Source organism: Cataglyphis hispanica, chromosome 25 (assembly GCF_021464435.1).
Source record: "Cataglyphis hispanica isolate Lineage 1 chromosome 25, ULB_Chis1_1.0, whole genome shotgun sequence".
Classification (NCBI taxonomy): Eukaryota; Metazoa; Arthropoda; class Insecta; order Hymenoptera; family Formicidae; genus Cataglyphis; species Cataglyphis hispanica.
In genome coordinates this window covers 3,031,819-3,056,270 of record NC_065978.1, presented here as the reverse complement: position 1 = coordinate 3,056,270, position 24,452 = coordinate 3,031,819, and the positions used below count along the sequence as shown (strand labels likewise).

At 34.1% G+C, this 24,452-nt stretch overlaps 3 protein-coding genes across 9 annotated transcripts; 2 read left to right on the top strand and 1 right to left on the bottom strand.

Annotated features, from left to right (window-relative positions):
• The first annotated feature begins 13,712 nt into the window (after window positions 1-13,712).
• Window positions 13,713-17,098, top strand: LOC126858554 (uncharacterized). Of its 5 annotated transcripts, none has more exons than XM_050608961.1 (7): window positions 13,713-13,917; window positions 14,729-14,830; window positions 14,924-15,140; window positions 15,652-15,848; window positions 15,959-16,333; window positions 16,470-16,587; window positions 16,699-17,098. In XM_050608961.1, exons 5-7 carry the CDS (start codon window positions 16,046-16,048, stop codon window positions 17,049-17,051), a joined length of 759 nt encoding a protein of 252 aa, XP_050464918.1. In that variant the 5' UTR covers window positions 13,713-13,917; window positions 14,729-14,830; window positions 14,924-15,140; window positions 15,652-15,848; window positions 15,959-16,045; the 3' UTR covers window positions 17,052-17,098. The 5 variants fall into 5 exon arrangements, with proteins under 5 accessions (XP_050464918.1, XP_050464920.1, XP_050464921.1 ...); XM_050608963.1 differs by having other exon boundaries at window positions 14,577-14,830; XM_050608964.1 differs by having other exon boundaries at window positions 13,713-14,611; window positions 14,921-15,140.
• A 419-nt stretch (window positions 17,099-17,517) lies between these two features.
• On the top strand, window positions 17,518-19,957 carry LOC126858556 (uncharacterized). Of its 2 annotated transcripts, XM_050608968.1 has the most exons (5): window positions 17,518-17,968; window positions 18,067-18,218; window positions 18,285-18,443; window positions 18,577-18,728; window positions 19,002-19,957. In XM_050608968.1, the coding sequence occupies exons 1-5, from the start codon at window positions 17,799-17,801 to the stop codon at window positions 19,005-19,007; spliced, it is 639 nt and encodes a 212-aa protein (XP_050464925.1). In that variant the 5' UTR covers window positions 17,518-17,798; the 3' UTR covers window positions 19,008-19,957. The 2 variants fall into 2 exon arrangements, with proteins under 2 accessions (XP_050464925.1, XP_050464923.1); XM_050608966.1 differs by having other exon boundaries at window positions 18,577-19,957.
• Window positions 19,958-20,480: 523 nt separating this feature from the next.
• On the bottom strand, window positions 20,481-24,354 carry LOC126858553 (UV radiation resistance-associated protein). 2 transcript variants are annotated; one of them, XM_050608959.1, is made up of 9 exons: window positions 23,937-24,354; window positions 23,635-23,839; window positions 22,891-23,478; window positions 22,636-22,808; window positions 22,330-22,556; window positions 22,079-22,249; window positions 21,041-21,985; window positions 20,848-20,914; window positions 20,481-20,768 (listed from the first exon to the last, which is right to left on the bottom strand). In XM_050608959.1, exons 1-9 carry the CDS (start codon window positions 24,039-24,041, stop codon window positions 20,577-20,579), a joined length of 2,673 nt encoding a protein of 890 aa, XP_050464916.1. In that variant the 5' UTR covers window positions 24,042-24,354; the 3' UTR covers window positions 20,481-20,576. The 2 variants fall into 2 exon arrangements, with proteins under 2 accessions (XP_050464916.1, XP_050464917.1); XM_050608960.1 differs by lacking the exon at window positions 23,937-24,354 and having other exon boundaries at window positions 23,619-23,735.
• Window positions 24,355-24,452: the final 98 nt, after the last annotated feature.

The window sequence follows — 24,452 nt, the reverse complement described above, 5'->3', positions numbered from 1 at the left end:
CGATAATATTTATAGTAACGGCGAAGGAATAAATATACAAAACGAGGCAAGAGACTCGGCTTGCTACACGCTTTGAAGGTGCGCTGGCCGCACGATACCTATGTTATAACGCGCCCGATACCTACATTATACGTTTAGCTATACAACATTTGGGGAATAACACCTTGAATCTGATCGTAAATCCGTAAGCGCTATAATTCACATGTATGTACACAAGTGCTGCTATCACCAGAGCTAGCAAATCATATACAACGAGTTGTATTGTTATCGCCCGCTCAGGTATAATTAATCAAGATTTAATCATAGAATGTATAAGAATAATAATGAAATAATAATGGAATTTATTTAAACAAAACGGTTAATAACATTAAGAAAAATGCGAGATGTTTGATGAAATTTATTTGCAATGTATGCTGAAGAATATTATGAAAAATGTAAACAGCACTTGTTTTATTTTTAGTATTTTTACTCTTTCAAAGATTCGTTATATATAATGGAATAATCATTAGAGGAATGCAATGATATTCATTATTGAATTAAATAATTATTTGCGCGCATTTAATTATAATATTATTATTCTATTATTACTCTAATAATGTCTTTTTAAATTTTTATCGTTGTAAGTAATTTAATCTTTATTATTATGCAAGAATTTTTATACAAATAAGCGATTCTGTAATTACGCATATTTATTCCATCACTATATTCTTCAGTATAGATAATGTCAGTATCGCGCTAATGGAGAAGCAAGATAAAAACGCAAAAAAATAGGGTTGCAAAAAATCAAAAAAGAGGAAGAGTGAGAAAGGGGGACGAAGACAAAGAATTACGGAAGGACATTGGTAGCGTAACAGCGCCAGAATAAGTCCCCAGTGGCGTCTTTTAATCCGTACCGCCATACGAATCTATTTTTCGCCGGACAATCGCGCCAGAAATATCGGATTGGCCTCTCTTCGCGATAATTCTCTTCTGGTGCTCACATGATCGCCACCACTTGGTGCCACGGCGCGTACACCGTCGTCGGGTGAAACCCGGCGAGTGTGTATCTCTCCTCGCTCGCTTCACATCTCGCCGTCAAGATTTTCACCATATGACCTATGTCTGCCAGATAAAAGAGATAGTCGACACGAGATTTTAAATATAAAAGTGAGAAACTTTGAAAAAAAATCTGTATTTTTTTATATATTTTAAAAAATATAATTTTTTTTTTTTCTTTTTTTTTCAGAAAATCTCAGAAGACGATTTATAAAAAATTTATTCTGCACGCGATTCATAAAAAATTCATTAACATTTGGCGAGAAAAATCGCGAAACAAAAATTGAAGCCGTTTGCAAGGGTTGATCGGGGGAACGATCGGGAGGGGAAGGACTCGCCAATTCTCTACGAAATACGCAATATGAGATAGCGCACATCGTTCGATCGCCGATCGGCGAGACTGGGTTAGGACTCGTCGTACGTATTATAAAATGTACGAATTATTTTTAGATCGGCGCAAAAATATCGCAAGGTCGCCGCACGTTGTTGCCCGACGCGGGCGAGTCTGGCCGCTTCGAGGAACTTTGTGCTTTCCCGATGACGAGACACGAGATGCCGCCACCGCGTGGAGAAACATCCCCGTTGACGTTACCACGAAGATTCACCGGGTGGGAAATTTAGGGAAACGTAAAATATTCGCGGAAGTCTGACTTCTCGATCGAGGATAGAACGGAGCTGCTGTTACCAAAGTTATTGATGATCATTTGACAGTAAGTGCATCAACAATTATATATTATACAATTATAAAATGATTTAAATATAACGTTTTCATTGTCATAATAGAAATGTTTCATTAAATAAGAAGTTACAATAAAAAAATATAATTCATATATATATATTAAAAATTAAAGTTTATAATTTAAATAATAATATATTAGGATCCTTTTCTAATATTCACTTTTAAAAAATATCTTTTATTTTTTTAAATATTTTATTTATTAATATACATGTCTAATTTTATAAAAAAAAATTTATAATATTAATCAAAATCTTTTTTTTGACATTTGCTTTTAATATTATACACATGATAATGATGATATTATATAACATGTTATATGTTAGTCCATAATTAAGATACAAAAATATTAAATTGACACATTTATTATATATACATATGTATATAGATTTAATTTATTTACCTATTACAAATAATAATAAACAGTCTTTCAGAGTGATACGAGTCAATGAAACGAGCAACATGACATCGGCATTTATACTTTTGCTGGCATCGATCGTAAAGCTCTATTTAATGCTTGCAATGAAATTAGACATTCGTGCAATTTTAGAATAGTTTCTTTTATCGTAAAAAAGTGAGGGGATGCTAATGCTTCGAATGATGTTTGCAGCATTAGATAAAAATGTCGATAAGAATTTAAACAAATGGATTTTGTAACTTTATTGCCTTTTTCTTTTTCCCTTTCTTTAGCGTCTTTAAATTTCGCTTTATGATAGATTCAGAAGACTCGAATAATCAAATTAGAGCATGCTATGCTTCCAATCTTGACTCGTAGAATGTCTGGGTCGATGATGAGTCAAAGAACTAGAATGATACACGGTTTAATTTTACTTATAGCCGAATACCGTGGGCGAACAAGCGAATCTCGAACGTTATATCACGTGTGTATTTAATGCGTTTGAAAGTTTCACGTTCAAAAACGTCAATTATTGCATTATTTCAAAATTGGTAATTTTCATCTGGAAATATTATTCATCAATATTACATTTAATATCCCGCTTCTAATTTAACGGTATCTTATATGTACATAATTCTTGAAAAATAGAAAAGAAAACGAAAACATATATATCCTTGAATTTGAAGAATATTGTATTTTAAAATATGATCCATCTCCTCTTTTTAACGTCTTGACAGAAATGCAAAACATTCGTTCTCTTTTTTATTCTATGGATTCTCTAATCTAATGGAGTAATGCAAATATATCAAAAATTCTCGCGATCAACAAACGAAGCATATAGATGCGCGCGTATGCATTCTTTTTTTTGGATCTCGTTTCGTTCCAAGATCTAATAAGAGATCCTCCCTCCAAGGCCTTTGGCCTTTCGTCGGGAGTGTACCGTCTGGCCGCGCGCGTTAGTTCTATCCGAATGCAACAGCTACCTGTAACGATCTGCATACACACGGCGCGGATAGGGCTTATTTATGGATTATATGGTGGAATCTTTGCCAGGCGGCGGAGCTCTCCGTACGAGAAGACGACGGGATTCAAACATCACACGAGCTACGTAGTATTGTTACGCACGTAGTATTGTTGATAGTAAAAGTGAAACCGAAGCTAAACAAGATTTTGGAATTAAATGCGATAACTGTTTCCATTATCAAAACTTTATACAACTTAATGATAACAATGAGATTATTGAAAATGGTACGTATATACATGTGTTTTCAAGCAAATGAATATGTATATTGATTGAATGCAATCAAAGAGCTCTGTCAGAGAATTGATAAGCTATATTTTCAGCTAACGATTGATATTTTTACGCAAAGAATAATCGGCAAAAAAGAAAAAAATCCGCTATAATATTTTTAGCGAGAGATACGTTTATTTTGTGTGTTACTCTACACCAGAGATGAAAGACCGAAGATGAAAGATGTAACAAAATCGTTTGCAAATCATGGAGATTGCAAAAGTTTTATATTTTTTATTCATAATATACAAAACCGCAGTTACTATGTTCAGTAATTTTTTTTTTTTAAGTTTTATAGCTAATTTAGCGTAAACTATTTTAAGCTTTTATATTTATGATATCCGGTCTCATTTTGAGAAAATAAATGTTAAAATTAGCTACGCGCGACGTAATGTAAAAGTGAAATAGCTTTTGCCTAGGTTTAACAGCAAAATAGATATTATAAATGTTTACCCACATCAGTTAAAAGTTGACGCGTTGCAATAAAATTTCTCTCTTTCAATACGCTCAGAAACGAAATAATAAGCAAGCAATAGTTCAGTTATTTTTATTTAATTAAAAATTTTTATATAAAATAAATAATTTTATTAATCTTCGGAGAAGCAGATCGATAAACAATAAAAGCAGAAACTATTTGCGGTAAATAACGATATGTAAATTCGATATGTAAATAATTGATATAAATCAGTAGATGTGATAAATTGATTTTCCGGCAATATATTTTATGATAGATGCCGCGCGTCGCGCATGAGGAAGTGACAGTTTCGGAAATTTTCCCCAACGTATAGCACAAGTTTGCCGGCTATGCAAATATCGTTGGTTTCACGGGAGGATGCATACGACTCACACGAACACGCCAACACAATCATGTGAATCACGTTAGCTGGCAGAAATCCATGAAAATGATCCTAGTGAATGCATAAGCCGTTTCGACAGGCAATCTATTAACTCGAAATAGGGGTTTTCCGATGCAAAACATGTATACATTCGATCGGTCATATGTACAATGTAATCTCAACACTTTTATCTTATCCGCGTTAAGATTCTTTAAACGCAAATCACGCTTTTAAAAGCATAATTCACTGTTGATTAACTTTCTATATAAATGAAAACGATTTAATGTAAATGAAATTAAAGGAAGTCAAACAAATAGCCCGTTGAAAATAAAATTGCAATCTAAATGTAAGTGTTTTAATATAAATAATTACCTTGCAAAATAAAATATTTATTACTGCTACACAATTATGTATACATATTAAAAAATTATAAGAAACATACATAATTTTGAATCATTCTGTATGATTTCATTTTGATCCTTTTGTATAAAAATACAAACAAATATAAACGACCGATAATAAAGTTTCAAATGATATCCCACGAAGTAATAAAATTTTATGATCTTTTCTTCTCAATATTTTTGTCTAAGATCAGACAAGCTCTATCGTGTGGCTGCGAATATACTAAAAAGTTCAAAGTTAAATCTCCAACAAAGAGTATGCGTTTTAACATTGGTCTTCACAATCGCGATTTATGCGTTCATTTTTCGGCAACAACGATCCTTGACAGATTTTCGCACTTGGAGCGGAGAACCAGGAAACTCGTCAATTGACCGTATAATAAACGGTCGATGGATTATCAACGTGTCAGTCTGCCTAACATCACACACACACACACACACACACACATATCCAAGACGAATTGAGGAAATCCCTGACGCGAGAATGATCTTTAAATATATACACGCGATCCCATCCTATCACCGATCCGTCCGACTGTCGATCATGTTTCGTTACAGAAACGGTTCCGGAACGGATCCAGAGCAGAATAGATTTGTCTCGGGATGGCTTACGTGATCTCTTTTTCTGTTTCTCGCGCATCGGTTGTTTCGTTCACCACGCACAGCGATGTGCAAATAATAATCTAAATTTAAGCAGCACACTGCCAATGACGTACGTATGTGTTTTTATTGACAAATGGACTCATAATACATAACAGCGCGTACATATATATACAATATAGTCGAGTAATCGAAGGACTGGATGAATAAATCGTAGCGCTTAATAAATCAATTAAATTATGTGTATCAATTCATAATCAGTCGTGCAATTTATTTAAAGAGACTTGATATAGGGCACTAATTTACATAAGATTTATGTCCTTGGCTTTTATATTTCTTTACTATTTACATTTATAAAATCAAAAGCACATTTGTATTTTTTTTCGAGAAATAATGAATTCTCAACAGTAATTTATTACACTTTAATATTTATAATTCTAGTCGTTACTCTTTTGTACGAAATAATATTTGTTGCATGTTTTTCGTATTTTGCACCATCTTGTTTGCAGAATATTTGTTTAATACAGAACAAACTGTGAGCAACAATTTTCACATCTGGACCTTCAATTATAACATGATCGGTATATTAATATCATAGTGTTTTCATTGTATTGTATAGTACATTGCACTGCTCTAGATCAGTGTGTAAATATCGCTTAATCAATCTTATCTGAAAAAAATGTTGGCAGAAAGGATGACTCGTCGATATATCTAGCCCTTGCAAAACATGTCATCGAGATTATTATTTAGGAGAAAAAAAATGTCATTGGTCACTTGTCAAAGGTGGTCATTTTTCGTTGTTCTCTTCGTGCGATTTTTAAATCACAGAATAAACAGGATGGAGAGAAAAAGGGATTTACACGCAAAAGCACATGTTAGCACGATTCCAAATATACTTAGCCGCTAATTAAGACAATATAATATGATCGATAAATTATTGTAAGATCATACTTACTATTATAGAATTGCAATTAGTATTAAGGAAATACTATGTGAAATACAATATTGCATTGACATGTCGAAAAAAAGTAACTAACACACGCGTGTATATATATAAAATTATGTAAATAAAATTCAAAGCATAAGTGACAATTTTATTTTCGAAATAATATTATGTAGAGAACTTTGAAATCATAGTGAATTTCGTCTCAACACTCTATACAGTGATATAAGTTATATATATATATATATAATTTTTTAATATATATATTATTTTTTACAAATTTTGCTATTTTTATATTATTTTTTGGAAATACTTCGTAAAATTAAGTCTTATTACTGCTTTGAACTTTTGATATCTTATCGAAGCGAGGTAGGAGCGCGAAGGGATTATACCAAAGCAAGATTCGACATATGATCGAAATGCAAAAATCTAATCGAATTGTAAATTTTATTCATTGCAGACTCAAATCGAAAACTTATTTTATTGCTCGACAATCGCACGTTACAGATCTCGCGCAATGTAATACACGTGTCTCGAAATGCCTAAACATTGTCGTAAATTTGATACTTTACGATCGCGTCTCGTTGAGGAAAATCAATGTCACGCGGAATGCTCATCGCTGCACACACGAGATACGATCGGCTTTGCTCCGCGTACTTCCACTCAACAAAGGTGTCAAAGACAGGAGAGTTGGCAAATTTACGAGGAGTCTTTCTCTCTCTCTCTCTCTCTCTTTCTCACTCGTTTTCGGAACAAGAGCAACAATCCATTACCGAATTCCTCTTTCAAGTTTGAGCGTGCATTTCGCTTCCCGCAGAGTATTCAACTAACGTCTAATAAACTTGTACCGTTCGACGCGCGCTTTAACATACGAGAGCATTTCATCAAGAAGAGTTTCTCGCGTCGAGATAAATCCCCCTTCGCGCTCCACCCAGCCGAATGTAAACTTGATCACAGCGTAAGTCTCTTACCAATAATGTGGTGGTACTTGTCGACAAACTGCGCGGTGCTTTGAATTCCCATGAGTGCCGTATCGATGTCGGTGTACCAGTTGGACGCGGAATATCGCGGTTCCGACTGCGCGTAATTGACACCTGGCATCTGCGAGTCGGATTAGGATCTCTTCCTTTCTCTATCGAGACGGGCTATCCCTTCTAATCGGCGAGTGACACTGCCGTCGGTGAGGGGAATGGGGCGCCGTCTGACCGAACGTCGACTTGAACCACTTCCGACTTTGCGCGGATTCTCACTCACCGCCGGAGCATTCACCTCACCGCCACCGCCACCGCTACCACGTATCTCGTCATCCACTCTGTGCAGATGAATCACTCTGATCTTCTGCGATCTAGGCTGACATGAGTCACAAAGCGTGCATACTCGCTTCCGAGGAAGAGAAACGCCGATTCCGACACGATCCGCGAGTTTTTTTATCGCGTTTCTTATCGCCCGATACTCGCCCGTGCCGCGAAGCTAACGAAGAAACGAAGCGAGGGAGTGAACGAGGCACGACTTGACGTGGATCGTAAAGCATACGAGGCGAAGAATAGAATAATATAGCGCGAGCACCCGCTACGAAATGTTCTGAGATTAATCAGAACTTAATCAATATCGAGAGAGAGAGAAGAGATTTACTACTTTTAGACAATATTATCTACTCGTTCATAAAAATGAAACGGTTAAAAAACTGTTGTTAAGCTGAATGTACCACGTGAGAATCTCCGAAAAATGCAATTAATGTAATTAATTAGCTTTTAATCGACTGAAGTTTAATTAACTAAATTCGACATTAATGAGATATTTGTTTTTTATTTATTGAGAAAAAATTTTAAATAATTGCAAACTAATTTTGAACTTTTTAAAAAAATTGGCGTCTGTCAACGTCAAAAATCAATTATTGTCTGATTATTGACATATTAGGTAACCCGATATCGTGGCGTTTTCACAGGAATATACGTCGCAAATCAATTTACCATATCCCGTCGTCGGACATGAGAGCCACGTGATCAACGTAAATGTTTGGCGATACAATATCTATAGCGCCAATCCCAAGGATCTCAAGTTTGTATTGACAGGAGGAACATCTTGGCATTTCCTGGAAAGAGTATCACTCGACGGCATCGCGAATTGATTTATCCTGAACCGTTACAGCTTCTATGCACAACGACATGTGATTGATGTCTGGGAATTTGCCGAAGAGACGATCACAACAATAAGATAAATTACGCGGCACGCGTCTTTCTGGATGACCGCGATCTTCCCGAGAGGTCTTTTCTCCGATCTGTCTAATTACCCTCGGTGTCGACAATCACAACCACCCGGGTTGACACTCAACGGCTACGAAACGACGCGCTCGCTTCTCGCGACTGGCTTCGAACGACGCGGCGGCTGCTGCGGGCGCGATGCACGATCAACTACCACCGCTGAAGAAGAAGAGTGAGTCAGAGAAACAGAGTAAGAGAGAGAAGGAGAAAGAGCGCTTGGACCGATAGGCATTGGCAGAGCTCTCGGACTCTCGGTGCTTATTTTAAAACCACTGTCCTTCCAACTCGCAACGACGCTGTCCGTCCTGTAGCGACACGACGATACAGTGTAATGGCTCTTATGGCCACGTTGTTGGTGAACGTATCGAAATCTGGATAAATCTTTTTTTTCTTTCTTTCTTTCTCTTTCTCTCTTTGGTGATGTGCAAATTTGCGAAAACAATTAGTCCTCGATTCGAATCGCATGGATGCTGCGCTTGAGAATAGAGATAATGTACCGATGAAACACCGGTAGCTTAAATTCTTGAGTGTGTATTTTATATTTAAACAATTATAGCAGCAAACATATACAAAAAGATATAGAAACGCGATTAACATTCCATCTACTTTAAATATCGTCAGCATGAACTTGCTGCTATAATTATTTAACGCAATGTTTTCTAATAAATAATAGACCGACGAGTATCGATACACAACAATATAATATAAAACACATTGTTATCAGAACAGACAGAGATAATATTCTTTAGAAAAATTACTCTTTCTTAGAGAAATTATTCTCCAATATTTGCTGAGCAACTTTACGAATTTTTAGAGATTTAAAGATTATTCTTTGAAATGGAGGCTAATAAAAATTATTGATAATAGTTTAAGATTAAAAAATAAAAGTCATTGATAAAGGTTTAAAGATTTTTTTTTTAAATAAAGGCTAATAAAAGTCAACAAATAATTTTACATATTAGAAAATGCATTAAAAAATGTTGCACATTAGAAAACCAATCAAGAAAATGCACATTAGGCAATTAAAACTTGACAGATAAAGATACATACATACATCCGCTTTATGCATTTTCGACCGCATTGTTGAGCATTCTTTGAATAATGCGAAATATAAATGGAATTTGCAGAAATTCTATAAACCGTAAAATGAGGACGTGCAAGAACTTTGCCGAATGAGAACACAGAGAACATCAGAATATCATATAATTATTGGAAAATCGAAAGAGAGTAGTTTTCTAGGTCTGTTATTTCGCAACGTGATGATGTTCATTTAAATGACATCCGATCTATCGGCAGGTTGTCTCTATAATACGGGAATGTTTTTCTTGATTATCCATAATACGTGCCAGGCTGTGGATAACGCGAACGACGAATTAGAATCAGATTTATGAACATTTAAAAGTAAGCAAACGTTTACTATGTTTGCTTATTTTTAGAATCTGCATCCACGCAATTAATAGCTACAAAATTATCGCGGCTACTGCAAAAGATTTACTGGTATTTTTCTAAAACATAAAATTGAGCGTTAAATGTATATCTTAAAAAATGTATATTTAATCTATATAAGTGATATTGAAGCATATTGAGTGATAACATTTTTACAAGATGTTGTGTGTGTATATTATTTGGTTATTGCAGTGCGTTATTGTTGGATGGAACAATTTTTTTTTCACATCACATTTAAACCAGTACACAAACTGGCACTAGATTTCTTGGCAGTATTTGTGAGACACAACAACCTTCACGTGCGATCATCACTCAAAAATATTAATGTAGTGATTTTATTAATTTGGAAAAGGAAATGAATATATCTTCACATTCAGATAATCTAACTGTCAGTTAGAAACTGTATGATTCTGAGAATATTTTCCGAATAAAGTAAACTGCCTTGAAAGTATTCCGAATTCTTTAAATAATCTTTAATTTTTCTTATTTTCTAAATATTTGTTAGATAGATGTGCTACCTAGATAGATTTATGTTTCTGGCTTTTTACATCTCTCTCTTTCTCTCTCTGTCTCTTTAATAGTTGATTGAATTTTCTTGCAAACTCTCTCGCAGTTTCCTTGTTTTAATTTTCCCGACTAGCGTATACACACGAAAAGTAAACTTTAATTTAGATTCTTTCGCGGAAGCTCTGTTAGTAGACAAAGCGTGTCAGACAATTCCCGAGAATATGTTGACACGAGCTTTAACATCGTTGTCACAATGCCGTTTTTCTGCCGTTTCGTCGAAGCTCCAGAAAATTCCATGAGCTTTCACGAACAGACGCAAAGTTCGTTTATCTCTTCTTTGAAAAAGTCAAAGAACGCGATACTTCATTTTACTGACATGTCTCGGATTCTCCAAATGTTCTTGTAGCGCGAGGAAAAGAATGTCCACTTTTTTATTCCGCCGATAAATAACGAAAATTGCACAAGACAAGTAGAATTTAGACATGTCTAGCGCGTCTCATATTCTCAGAAGAAACGTCTCTCGCACTTGTATTTAAAAATCATCACTTTATAGCGCGCAGAAACTAACACTTTATTAAGACACTCTCCTTAACGTGAACTGCAGTTTGGGATAATTTAGAGTTCCTATATTAGTAAAAAAAAATATCAAAACAAAAAGGAATCTTTAATTCCTCAATAAAAACGATTACTTTTATTTATAATTATAATAATTAAAGGATTAAAGGATATTTAATAAGTATTTTATAAATATACAACATATAAGTTTTATATTATCATGGAAAAAAATAAAATATACATATTCTCTATTAACAAAGTTAATCTTATATTGTGACAATTTAAACTCATGTATAAATTTATTAATCTAATAGAGAGAGATTATAGGGATGACAACGTCGAGTTGACATTTTGTGTCAAGCGGAGACATTTTAAGTGCGACACGGAAACTTTACGACGGCAATTCTCAATTTTACGCGACGCGTGTCTGAGGAATTCCCACCTTCGAGAGCCCTCTCTATCTATTTATCTCGAATTAAGTAAATCCCTTATAATACATAATCAGTAATAAGGGCTTCTTTACATTTTCCTCGTCATATATTTACCAAACCATAATTTTTCGCGGAAGAGAATAAGAGAGGGGAAGGGTTTATCTCTGTGCAACGAGAGATCTTCTCGATGCGAGCTTATTAATCTCGCCGACGACGAGGGAAACTTGAATCTCCAGGACTTATGTATCGTCGCGAGCAAGGGCTTTTCGACTGACGTACAACAGAAAGAGCTCTCTCTCTGCCTATGATCGTGCTTTACTTTACACTTTACGCCACGATAATTTTATACTTTGTACGCGAATGAATTTTCTCGCCATTCCACGAATTGTTCGAGGTCCTTTTCTCTCTCTCTCTCTCTCTCTCTCTCTCTCTCTCTCTCTCTTTCTCTTTTGCTCTCTCCACCCTCGCGAATTATTTTTGCCGACATTGTCCGTTGCACGCGGCAGACTTATATCAAACGTTTAATTGGACGCTGAGTCGAGAATGCAAATAAATGCGGCGTAAATTCGATGGGATAGGACACCTGCGCATGCACGCGCACGTGTCGACGTAAAATCACCACGTGTGTAAACGTCACCATAATGTGTCGGGCTGAAAGTGCTACGATGCACTTTGGTTCCCTTTTTAAAACACATCTTACGCTGAATTACAATGTCCGCCGTTTAACGAAAGAAAATGGATATATAATTTGAATTTTGTATAAAATATCTTGAAATTTCCGCGAAATGATACCGGTAATCAAGGATACTTCAGACAAAAGTAAAAAAGATTGTTTCTTTCGATGTTGCACAGTTAATGATAGTTTAAAATAAAATTTTCCTTTGATTTTATTGCACTTTTTCTTTTAAAGTAGACTTTGTATCGAGAAAATTTTAATTGCAGGATTAAACATGTGTGAAGATAAGTAAAGCGTTTAAAACAGCAATTCAGCAAGTCGATTATTTACAAAATTGAAATGAAGTCTCAAGTAGATATAGCTGGCTTAAACTCTAACTCTTCAACTAAAGAACGTAAATAAATTGGGCGAAGTGTTTATTGAAAGAAACGACGATGATTATGGGACAGATAAACCTCTGTAGTTATAAAAGCTCATCAACTACGGAAAATCTACAGGGATGCAAAGAATATTTTTTCTCAAAAGCTGAAGTTTTAGACGATGTCTCAAGATAATAACGACTTCGTCTCCGACTAATACAACGCGCCGTTAAATTCGGCCCATTAACTTGTCCGCGATACACGCTCTGTATACAGCTCGGCTCTTCTTTGTCAACGATTTTTCCTCTTCCTCTCTTTTCGCGTTCTCTTCTCATCTCTCTGAGAAGCGAGAATCTCGCGGTTGACCGAGGAAAAAAGAGACGAAACGCTCAGGAACGTGACTTATAAATCACGTTAACGGCTTCTGGTCAGAGTTGATCACTATCTCGCGCTAACTCGCTCGAAACAATAATTTGTTCCGCGCCGAGATTTACGGCGCAAGAGCACGTGTGTCGGTGATTTTTAACATGCGACGTTGACTTTTCTCCAATTCCTCTCGTCTCCTCGCGCGAATCTTTTGGACCAAAGCGGGAAAAGGGCAGACACAACGCGTCGTAAATCTCTCACGCGCTTTCCTTTCCTTTCTTTGTTGAATTGATCGTTCCTTTATCTCGCGATAGGCAATGCCGCAAAATATTTCTGCATCCAGAAGATTCCATTCTTAGACATCCTCGACAATAGATCGAAAGCCTCAATATCTTTTTGTTCTAGCCTGGCAGATAGATTAGAACGAGATGAATGTAGAAAATTCATATTCATGTTCTTTGTATATTATGTCTATCGATCATTCGTCTAACATTAAAGCTAGATTTAGACAGGCTATCTCAAAACCAGAAACACGACGATAAATACGCAAGAAAAACAATAATTCAAGCAATTTAAGATAGATTTTTTTTCAGAATAAAAACAGTTTTATCTCTCGCGCAAATAAAATATTGTTTAAAAAAAAAAAAAATTTAATCGAGAAATATTTATCTCATTCTATCTTTGTAGGCTCCATGATTTTACATCGGTTACGAAGAATCGAGCTTCCTGTAATCTGTGCAAAAGGAAAAATAAGCACGATAGAGTTGCCGACGAGATGCGTTGCAAAGGGCCGATCTATCGCGCTTCGCGTAGATAAATCCTATTAGGCCAGCTGTGCGTGTGCACGACGACGACTTCGTCGTACTTCTTTCGTCGACGTTGAGCGACGACGTCACGGTTCTATTCCTGGCGGCGTGGACGCAGCGATATCTTTAGAGCGACCATCGGGTACAGCCCGTTTCCGAGCTTTCCTTCCTTCGAAAACGTGTGCCAGTTGACGAGAGAAGGCGCGAGACGGAGATGATTTATACCAGTTAAATCGGACCACCCCTTTCGTGTCCTTCTCTCTTTTCGCAAGTATAGTGCTCTTAATATTTCGTTATTACTACTATTACTATTACTGCTACCATGTGCGACTATTAGTTTCATCCGAAACACCGTCCAAAACGAAATAGACACCTTATGGTGGAAACTCTGTTCGGATTTAGATGCGTTTTAAAAATTGCTTCTTTCATTTTGCTATCTCGCGGGATAGGATCAAAGCGTGGCGTCAACAGAAATGTCCGCTCATTGTCGAGACATTGATTAGCCGATTAAAAATTTAATTTAGAAAGAAAAGATAATTTTAAGTCGGAGGAAAGAGAGAGAGAAAATCAAGCGAGTTTAGAAATGAATCTCTAGATCTAAAAATTATAATAAAATGACGAGAAGACGATTTGAATTTTACGATGATAACAAGATAAATATTCGGGCACTTTATAAAATTGAAACAATGTTAAAATAGAAGAACTGCAAATTCGACTAGGGTATTCATTAAACTATATCAACCTTCTATCTTATTCTCTACATTTTTTGTTTTACATTTACGAACATAATCAGTATCATAAAGATAAAATGAAAACCACGACGTCATTTTTTTTACAATGTCACTTTACATGACTCAGACAAATAAAACTAAATTATGTTTTACCATAAAAAATGATATATAGATGACTCAATCTTTCATGTGTTCACAGCTCATATATATTATTAGCTGTTGAGAAAAAAAAGGGTATTTAATATCTTTTGCTAGAAATAATAAAAAATGGAATTTGAAAAATACAACAACAGATAAGATGAATAGAACTCGTGCAAAGCTAATTAGCTAATTTATTTTGTTATTAACTAGACACAAGATTGCTTGTAAATCTCATTAGCAAAAGTTTAAGAAAAGGGTAAAAATGAATCTCTTTGTCGAGTGCTAATGGAAAAATGGAACGAGACAAACAAGGTAAATTCCAAGGCGATTCCGGAAGTGGAACTGTTGCGAATTTTTAATCGATATATAATCTCTAAATAAAGCGAATGTGTCTTTTGTCAGCAGTTGCCGAAAAGCATCGGGCTCGTCGTCGTCTTGTCAGATCTACATTGAACTATCTGTTGCCTCTGGACCGATGCCAAACACCGATGAGAAAGAACATCGTATACAGACGAAGATCAAATGGATGATTCTCGTTCTTTAATCGACTTTCAAGCTCAACCATTATCGGAGTAATTATCATATTTGATATATAAATCTGTCTGACCGCGCGAATAATACGGTAAAGATTTTTCATTTATAAATATAAATAAACAGAGATTTTAATACGTAATGCGAAAGAGGAGACAGATTGAAAGCTAAAAATAATTAAGATTCACCTATGGTTTATATTAATTATAACAACCGGTTGACTGGAAAATGAATAAGTTTTCTTGCGAACCGGCATCGTGCCAAACACAATTTCCAGTTTGCGATGCATCTTTTATTGCTACTTTGCACCTTTGTTTGTAATAATATGGATGAATGCGAACAGTAATACTCCCGAATATTTACTGTGAACGGAGCTTATTTATCTTGCCAACTGTTACGATCAAAATCGTTTTATCATTGATTATAGCGAATTGAGGAGAATCGAAATTTGACGAACAATTTTTCTTCTTAATATTTTTTATTGATTATATTTTTCGTGATAATCGATAAAAAATTTTTTTTTATATGTTTTATTAATTATCGTAAATTAAAGACGCAAAAATTTGAAAAGCATTTTTTTTAACAAATTGACGATCGATCAGGGTTAAGCTGTCCAAGCAAAATTTGGATCGAGGATACACAAAATTTTGCAGTACAAAGATGTAAATAGTAAAATAATCGTTTAAAAAAATTATGGCAACAATTAATAAGAAACAGATAATCATTTTAAAATTGATATAATGGACATTTAGAGAGAAATAATCTCTATTGCTGCAAAATGTGGGTAACGTGTTGACAGGTAAGAGAAAATTGGCAATTTTTTAATTATATTTATATTAATTTTTAATTAAATTTTAATTTAAAAATTGATATTAAAAATTGATTTAATTGCCGATGGTGCCGAACAAGGATCAGGAAAGTGTGTAACAGCGATGGGAGACCTCTAAGAAAAACCTTGATACCATTCCCTTCCGTTTATCATCCAGAAATTAAATAATGAATCAGAAAAATCACTTTGTTTCGATTTATCAGAAAGACTATACCTGGCCTCACGTGCTAGATATATGTCAAACTGAACTGCCAACCAAAACAAAGTTGGTTGACAAAGACCTTATTTGCGCTTGTACCGATTCACCACGAATGCTTAAAGAGCTCCTGGATGCGAGTCTCGATCGGGCTCATTGTCAGACGGAACAATTGTCAAAACCTAAGATTTGTCCTATGACTAGATCCATTCCGCACGCAATACAACTCGATCAGCCGTCCAATATTTGCGTGAAAAAAGTAAATATTCTGAATTATATGTTCTCAGAATTTTATGTGTAATATAATTTATTATATTTAAAAAAATAGTATATAAAGTATATAGAATATAGTTACAAAAAATAATTCGATTAAATTCCGAATTTAATTTCTAAAGCTCGAGGAAGAATGTCCCGATTTAGAAGAACTGTTAGAGATGTGTTCAGACGAAAAAAGAGCGCGAACGGATGCTGACCGTTTCAAAACGACGTATCAAGCGCATTATAGTGATCCCGGTGAGCGTGACAAAAATATCTGAAAAATATTACGCAATTATGCACGTTTATCGATATTGCGTATTGTGGTTTTTTTTTTACTTGAAGTAGACAAGTTCACATTTTTTTTAGCAACTGCACGTATGACACAACGTGACCTAGGACGTGCGATTGTACACACGGACGATCAACAAATGCAATATCGTATGCCAATAAAAATAACGATAGAAACTGATTGCCCGCCGTATTGTCATCCCTCTTCTTCGAGGGTAAATGAAACAAGGAATGATTATAAGCGAAAGAATGCATCGTACCGCGGGAAGAGATGCGAGATTAGCAGCAAACCACACGCGCCATTGCCAGCCTGGAGAACCGAATACCAAGACAACATTAACAAAATCGGTCAAGCTATTATGCGAGTTAAATTACACCACGCGAAGAAGCAAACTTTCCCATTGCAGTATCAGCGTTGTGAATCAGATTAAAAAAAAAATTGCAATTAATTGCTAATCTGAATAAAACGATGTAAAAAGCTAAATGTTTAGTATTAATAATTCGTCTATCTCTCAAATGCACAAAAAACATTTTGCGTATTAAAAAAAAAAAATATATATAAAATAATTATTAAAGGAATAAAACGAGAGCTAAAATTGTAGAAAAGAGTAGAAAAGAGGGAAGAATTTGCATTTTGACATTCAAATTTTATTTGTAAAAAAATATCGACTACTTCAGATCATATCTGTCATCGTGTATTTCGATTCTGTAATCAAAATTTAATACGTAATTATTTATATAGAAATATATATGTACCCACTAAAATAATCAAATTGATCGAGATTACCCAACTGGCCGATCCAAAGGAATTAAAATTGAAAGAACTAAATTTCATACAACGAGAGAGATAATTGAAATTCACGCGGTTTTGTATAAAATGAACGAAAAACAGCCGAGTTGTCCCTTACCCACGTTATAATTGCATTTATTAAATGCAATATTGCATTATGCACTCTACAGAACGATCTTGATCGTGTTGATGAAAGAATGCGTCATCTGGCTATTCTGAAAAACATCGAAATTTAATATTTCGCGAAGTGCCGCTAACACTTTACTCACATGGATTTACCCCTTCCTTGTCTCGCCTAATCTTGTTTTCCACTCCAAAAATTCCCGGTGTAAAGGCCTTGCAATTTAATTCTTAAGGAAATCTCCGCAAAATCGAACTCTAATGCAAAATGTCGAATGCGCCAGAAATTTTTCTTAGCACAACGAAACAAGATTTCAGTTGGTCCAATGCAAAATCTCTTGGACCACCGCCACCCCCGATGGATCAATTGTATCTTCCCAGACCCGATCCGGAAGATTGTAGATGTGACGTTCACAGTTTAGAAAATAAAAAAGCAAGGTAAATTCCAATTTTTCCATTAAGATATATTTATGATAATCTTAGTTCAAATATAAAAATATTTCTCGTTTTAAAGTGGTTTTTATTTTTCTTTAAAGGTACAAGCAGTTGGCCAATAAAGAACGTCGGCTTCGTGACGAGCTAGTAAAAGTCGATCATGAAATGGTACAGCTCACGTCATCGATGTTAGATACTCGCGATATGGACGAAGCGATGAAGAGCATTTACAAAACGGATTACAAAAAGAGAGGTGAATTGGCTTAATACTCAAAAATTGTATTGGAATAAGTCTAATAAAAAAATCTCATCTTATTAGGTCTGCCCATTACGGAATACAGGCCATTATTGGCAGCGCTGGATGCACCGATTACGCCGATAAGCATCGATTTAAAAGATGCTTATAGAGATCCGATTAGATTTAGATATTCTGCTATGGACAGCTCGACGACTCAACCCGCCAAGACGATAGAAAAAGGTAGTTACAATAATTAAACGTATAAAAAATATTATATAATGAGTATACATAAGCAAAATTTATGTAAAAATTTCGAGCGGCGAAAAGTTCCTTGTTTTATGTTATTTATTATTTCTAACTGAATGAATCACAGTTTCAGAAATTTGCTCCTTCTGGGATATGCCATTTGCAGGCTGTTCAGAATACAAAGATACTATCAGTAGAATGGGTTTAAGCAATATGAAAAATCAACAGCAATATTTAAAACCTCTTCTTCCAGCGAGAAAACTTGAAGATTTATCAAAGGTAATCTAAAGAAATATATAACGTACATAAAAAAATAAAAAAACATTATCAGCACAATAACATATTGCATTTATAACACAAATAGAAAAATGCAATTTTATATTTGCTGTAATCTTTATGTACATATATTCGTGTCTGAAAAAATATAAAAATTTATTGCAAAATATTACTAACGGATACTATATGTTTCATGAAATGTATTTAAAAATGTATTTAAAAACGAAAAAATAGATTTTAAATTTTTTAGAAGTTAAATTAAAATTTCATTTCTAGAAATAACACGTATACCTGCTCATTGTAAAATGAAGGAAATCTAGAAACATGCGGATAAGATACAAAAATTTTCCCCTTTTATCTCTTTGAATATACAATTTTTTTATTTATCACATTACGCGGTAATTGGTTTTATTAACGAATTTTACAAGAATCGTTCACAAGAAGTTTTGCAAACTATTCTCTCAGATTGCTTTTTGAGTTTATTTAATTAGTTTATTTCATTACAAATTAATTATATGATCGTTTCGCTAAGCAATTATGTGGATTTATGTACTTTAATTGGTCTTCGTACATAAGTTTACCATTCTCAATGGCAAAAATATAATCACTTATATTGATGCATTCAACTATTTGTATCATAAACATAAATTAAATATATTAATCAATTACATAAGCTAAGTACAGTAAAAAAATCTAGAGAATATCTATTATATGTACAAACCTTGTATATTATATATTATCTCAGTTTAATAAAAATACCTTCATAGAGAGATAATAACAATGAACGTTTGTAATATATTACAGTAATAGAGTTGCAACTTAATATCGATACTTACATTTTGCTAACAAAACTAAAAAAGTTTCAACTTATACAGACATTGATTAAAATTACTATTTCACTAAAAAACACAAGTGTAAACAATGCAAATACATAAAATAATATAGTTGATATCGTCCTTATATTTTATATCACATGTAAAAAGATACATAGTTTTAGAGAAATTATATTACTTCTACTGGCCATAACTTTATACAATATTGTTATATCCAATAATAACTTTGTCGTATTTCCATTAATATTTCTCCGAGTTCTTTACATAAACGAGAAAGAAAAAAAAATAGTAAAATAATATATAAGAAGATATTTGTAGAATAAACATAACATTTTCTTTATATATAATCTAGTCTATATTTGTCATACACGCAAAACATGCGCGCGTAATCCTTTTCACATTTTTGCACATTATAAGGTTTACAAGTAATTTATTATAAACATTTTATTTTGTTTTTTTTAAATAATTAAAAGATAATATTTATATATATATATATATATATATATATATATATATATATATATAACATTTTATAATTCCAATTCAAAAATTCAAAAAACTCAACTTTAAATAAAATTGTTATTATATTATGTACAATGTATGTAAGAAAGAAATGCCATATGTAACTGATATATAAACTAATCGTATCTTCTTACGACTTTTTGGTGCTTATACAAGGTATCTGATAAATAAGTGACCAAGTGAAAGGTAGAGGTAGATTGGGTCAAATTGAGTTAAAAATCCTAAACCACTTTTTTTGTATAACGCCTAAAAAAGGAGTTACAATTGCGCATTACTACCAGACGTACGGCTCACTGACGTGTGTCTGGCTAAAGATCGGCTGATTGAATAGATCTTATTTAATAATAACTTTTTTATTAAGTATTATAAAAAAAAATGGTACAGGATTTTTCTTTTCGATTTGACTCAATCTATCTTCACTTTTCGTTTGGTCACTTACTCAGATACCCTATATATATTATTATTAGGGCACTATTTTGTGATGTAGGCAAAGATATTAAAGACGCGGTTTCATAACTTTGAAACTAGTTTTCTTGTTAGCTAAAGCTTCAGTGCGCGCACACACGTTTTCCGAACTACGCCTAATGATATCTATATACTCACTCGACGCTTGAATATCACATGGTTTTACTTCATCGTAGGAATAGCAGTCTGATTTTGACGTATTTAAAATCGATTTCGTGTCCACCTAGAGATATGAAATAGATACTATGACTTAAATACTTTAACATTATTAAAAATGTGAGAAGGCATTGATCAAAGTTTACCATTAGTTCGGTTTTTACATTGTTCTGAGGCCATTTCTCAACATGAGGATAACTCGATCTATCCTCTCTAAAAGAAATCATTATGTATATGAACATATAAAAAATTATTAATTTATACACACACACACACACACACACACACACACACACACACACACACACAACAAAATATAAGTAGATTATATCTACTTACGTTGAATCAAAGCTATGCTTTTGTTGTATTGCAGCATTTCTTATATATTCTTCTGGATAACTGCAAATGGAATTTGTTCTCTGCTTTTGTTCCGATTGTTCATAAGTACACATGTTATCCAAAGATAAGCACGATTTGGCAAAACCTTCTCTACTATAAATGGCAGTTTCCATAAGCGAGTTCTGAATACTATTTTGCTCGCTCATAATTGTACTACTACTTGTGTCATAATTTTGTGAAACATCGTTTTTGGAATTATATTCTTTATGTTCACCGTTCCTTAACACACTATCTACCGCATCTTTGACATTTCTCAAACTATCATCAATTGAGAACACATTATCGTCGGTTCGCTCTTTTCTTGCATGACTATCATTACAATTATCATCCACATCATTTTGACTACTACTGAGAGCCATTTCACAGCTACTTATAGAATTGGAACTTCTGTCTCGAGCACTTGCGGAACTTTCCAAGCTATCCGCGACATTTCTCGCTTTAGAAACCGACGTAGGTATCATGATTTCAATATTATTCTCAATAATAATCTTATTGCTAATCTCGACAAAATTATTTTTATCTTTAAGAGTTATATTATCGATATTATTCAAAATGGCACTGTTTAACGTCTCATTACTGCTATTACTTGACCTGTCTTTAGCTAGTACCAAGGCTTTATTATCAATGGCACTCTCTTCTGATTTACAAATACGCTTTGATTGGTTATCCAAGGTAGATGATTGCACAGGTTTGTCCAGACCCTGATCCAAAGAGGATCCAAGCGACGATTTGATATTCTTCAATTGACTCATCGACCGAGATGAACGATGACATTTCTCAAAAATTATTTTTTGTAGTGGTGGTGTGAGAGGTGGATTTTGTTTACCATTACCACCTTCAGTGTCCAAAGATGAGGTAGAAAATGTCCGTTTCGAATGGTCCAAGCTATACACGAAATAACATTTAAAAAATATGGCAAAAAACAATTAAAAAAAAATATAAGACAATATGTGCTCAATAATACTATAAAATACATACTGCATCTGATTGGGTTTTATGTTAATCAGTGTAGCGAGATTTGGTAGTGTCGCTCTTAAATCAGTGGTAGGAAGGCCACAATACCATCGAAGTTGTGCGATATTTTTATTCAACAGATATACAGCATAATGAAATTGCAACTTGTCCTTACTGCGAGCGAACAGTGGAAATCTAAAAATATATATGAGCGATATATATAATATAATATAAATTTTTATTATACTATACAGATAATTTCAAAATATGCTTACTGTCTGTCGTTATCGGGTAAACTTTCTGTAATGTGATCTATAACTTTACTGCGCGAGCCATAATGAATGATAGGATATCTGGTCGGTACATTCAGAAAATTTGCAATCATCTGCGTTGTGTGCGCGACGAAGCCTAATGCAACAGCTACTTGTGTATCATTCGATAACTCTAATTCTTCGCTGTCAGGCAAATAAACATCGTTTATTCTGAATTTTCCAATACTATCCTATGAAATAAAAAAAAAATGTTAGCCGTTCGATATAAATTCTAATATTTTTTATTTATTTATTTAGAAATTACTATACTTGTTTAATCGAATATATCAAGCTCAATTCTGAGATTAATTGCCGTCGCCTTTGCGCTAATTGGCTGCTCATTTGCAGGTATGTTTCTCTTGTATCCATGTGACTTTGCCGCCATTCATTCAGTCTTTCCATGTCTTTATTCAATTCTCTATATCTTTCCATCAAATCAGAACCTGAAAAGTAAATCTTTTTATTATCTTTTCTATATTTTTCCAGATATATAATATTAGACATATTTTCTATTCATATATCTACCGTGATCTTGATTTTCTTCTACAATATTAGTATGTAATTGATTTAATACGCGAACTTCTGCCATTTTTCGCGCTCTTTCTTGTTCTAATAACTTCGCTCTAAATTTAGCCATTTCTAGCTCTTTACGTATTTTCATAATTTCCATTTTCTTTTCCCTGTTCACTCTTCGTGGTTGCAATAGTCTATTCAAAGTTGTTTGTGGATATTTGGGAGTATGAAAGTCGTCACCCGAAGCAATGCGTACTCTGAGCGCTTGCACTGATTCTGTTTGTTGTTTTAGTGCCTGCATTTTGCTTCTTAAACTACTAAGCTTATTTACAGTATAACTACTCTTAACTTCAGATGTATTTATATTCATGTAAAGATATCGCTTCAAATTCGGATTTGTTACAAAACAGTATGCAGGAGTAAAGTATCCACCTTGAAAATGGAATATCAAAGAATTTTCTTTCAGAATGGTTTCTAAATTAGTTGGAAGTTTAGGACCAATGTACATTAATCCTGTGAAAGATATTGCCCAAGTGAAGAGTGTTACATCAGTTTTATTGTCACCTTGCATTGAGCGCCTCCAGATCCTTAAGATAATCTCTGTTCAAGAATATTATTTCTTTATTATTTCTTTATTTTTTATGCAAATCATATAAGCTAACAATGAGACATATTAAAGATGCAATGAAAAATAATATACACATACTTATACCAAGAAACAAAGCATTTATTGTACTAACAGACAGTAACGCTCACCACTGGCTGTTGAATAACCTGTGGCGTGCAGAGTGGGTACTTCAAGACTCAACCATCTTGGATTGGCATTGTCAATCGCCTCGCTCGTATATAATGGAGACGACATGCTTGATTTATGCAACGTGTAATAAAACCAACATACTTCTCCATTCACATTGGCTTTCAGATTATGGCCTATTATTTGTATTAAACTTCTGAGCCGTAACTGAAAAGTTACACAGCATGTAAAAAACAATAGCGTTTGTCTTATGTAAAAGATGTTGTATCTTTATCAATGTCAATTTTTAATTATTGTAACTCACCTGTTGTGTGGCGAGGGGAAGCCAAGATTTACACCGCGGGGCGATTCGCGGTTGAAGGGTTAAATCTAAATCCTTAATGAGATTACGTGATTCGGAGAGCTCCATCGTGTAACTTCATAGTACTGCGATAGTATTATCCAATCGAAAAAAAATCTTACAATAGTGAAACACTTTAATTAATTCGAGTAATTAGAATCGTATATACGCGCGAAGGTTATGCCGAATCATCACGAGATAAAACGTAAACGAACAAATCTGTATTTAGTGAATGTATTTGCTCAACGAATATATTCGCAGAAGTTGGCTTATCGCACGTGGTTTCACGTTTCGCGATTTAAGACGTCATATACGTATACGATTAAAGTGAACGAGCGTGATAATGTGACAAATTCTGACAGCTCTTCGTATTGACATCTATCGATACTCTCGACACTTTGACAATTCGTCCAGATTGCGTTCGAAAATCTACCGGAGTAAAGTGGCACTCGATTGACCAATCAGGACACAGAAATTTTT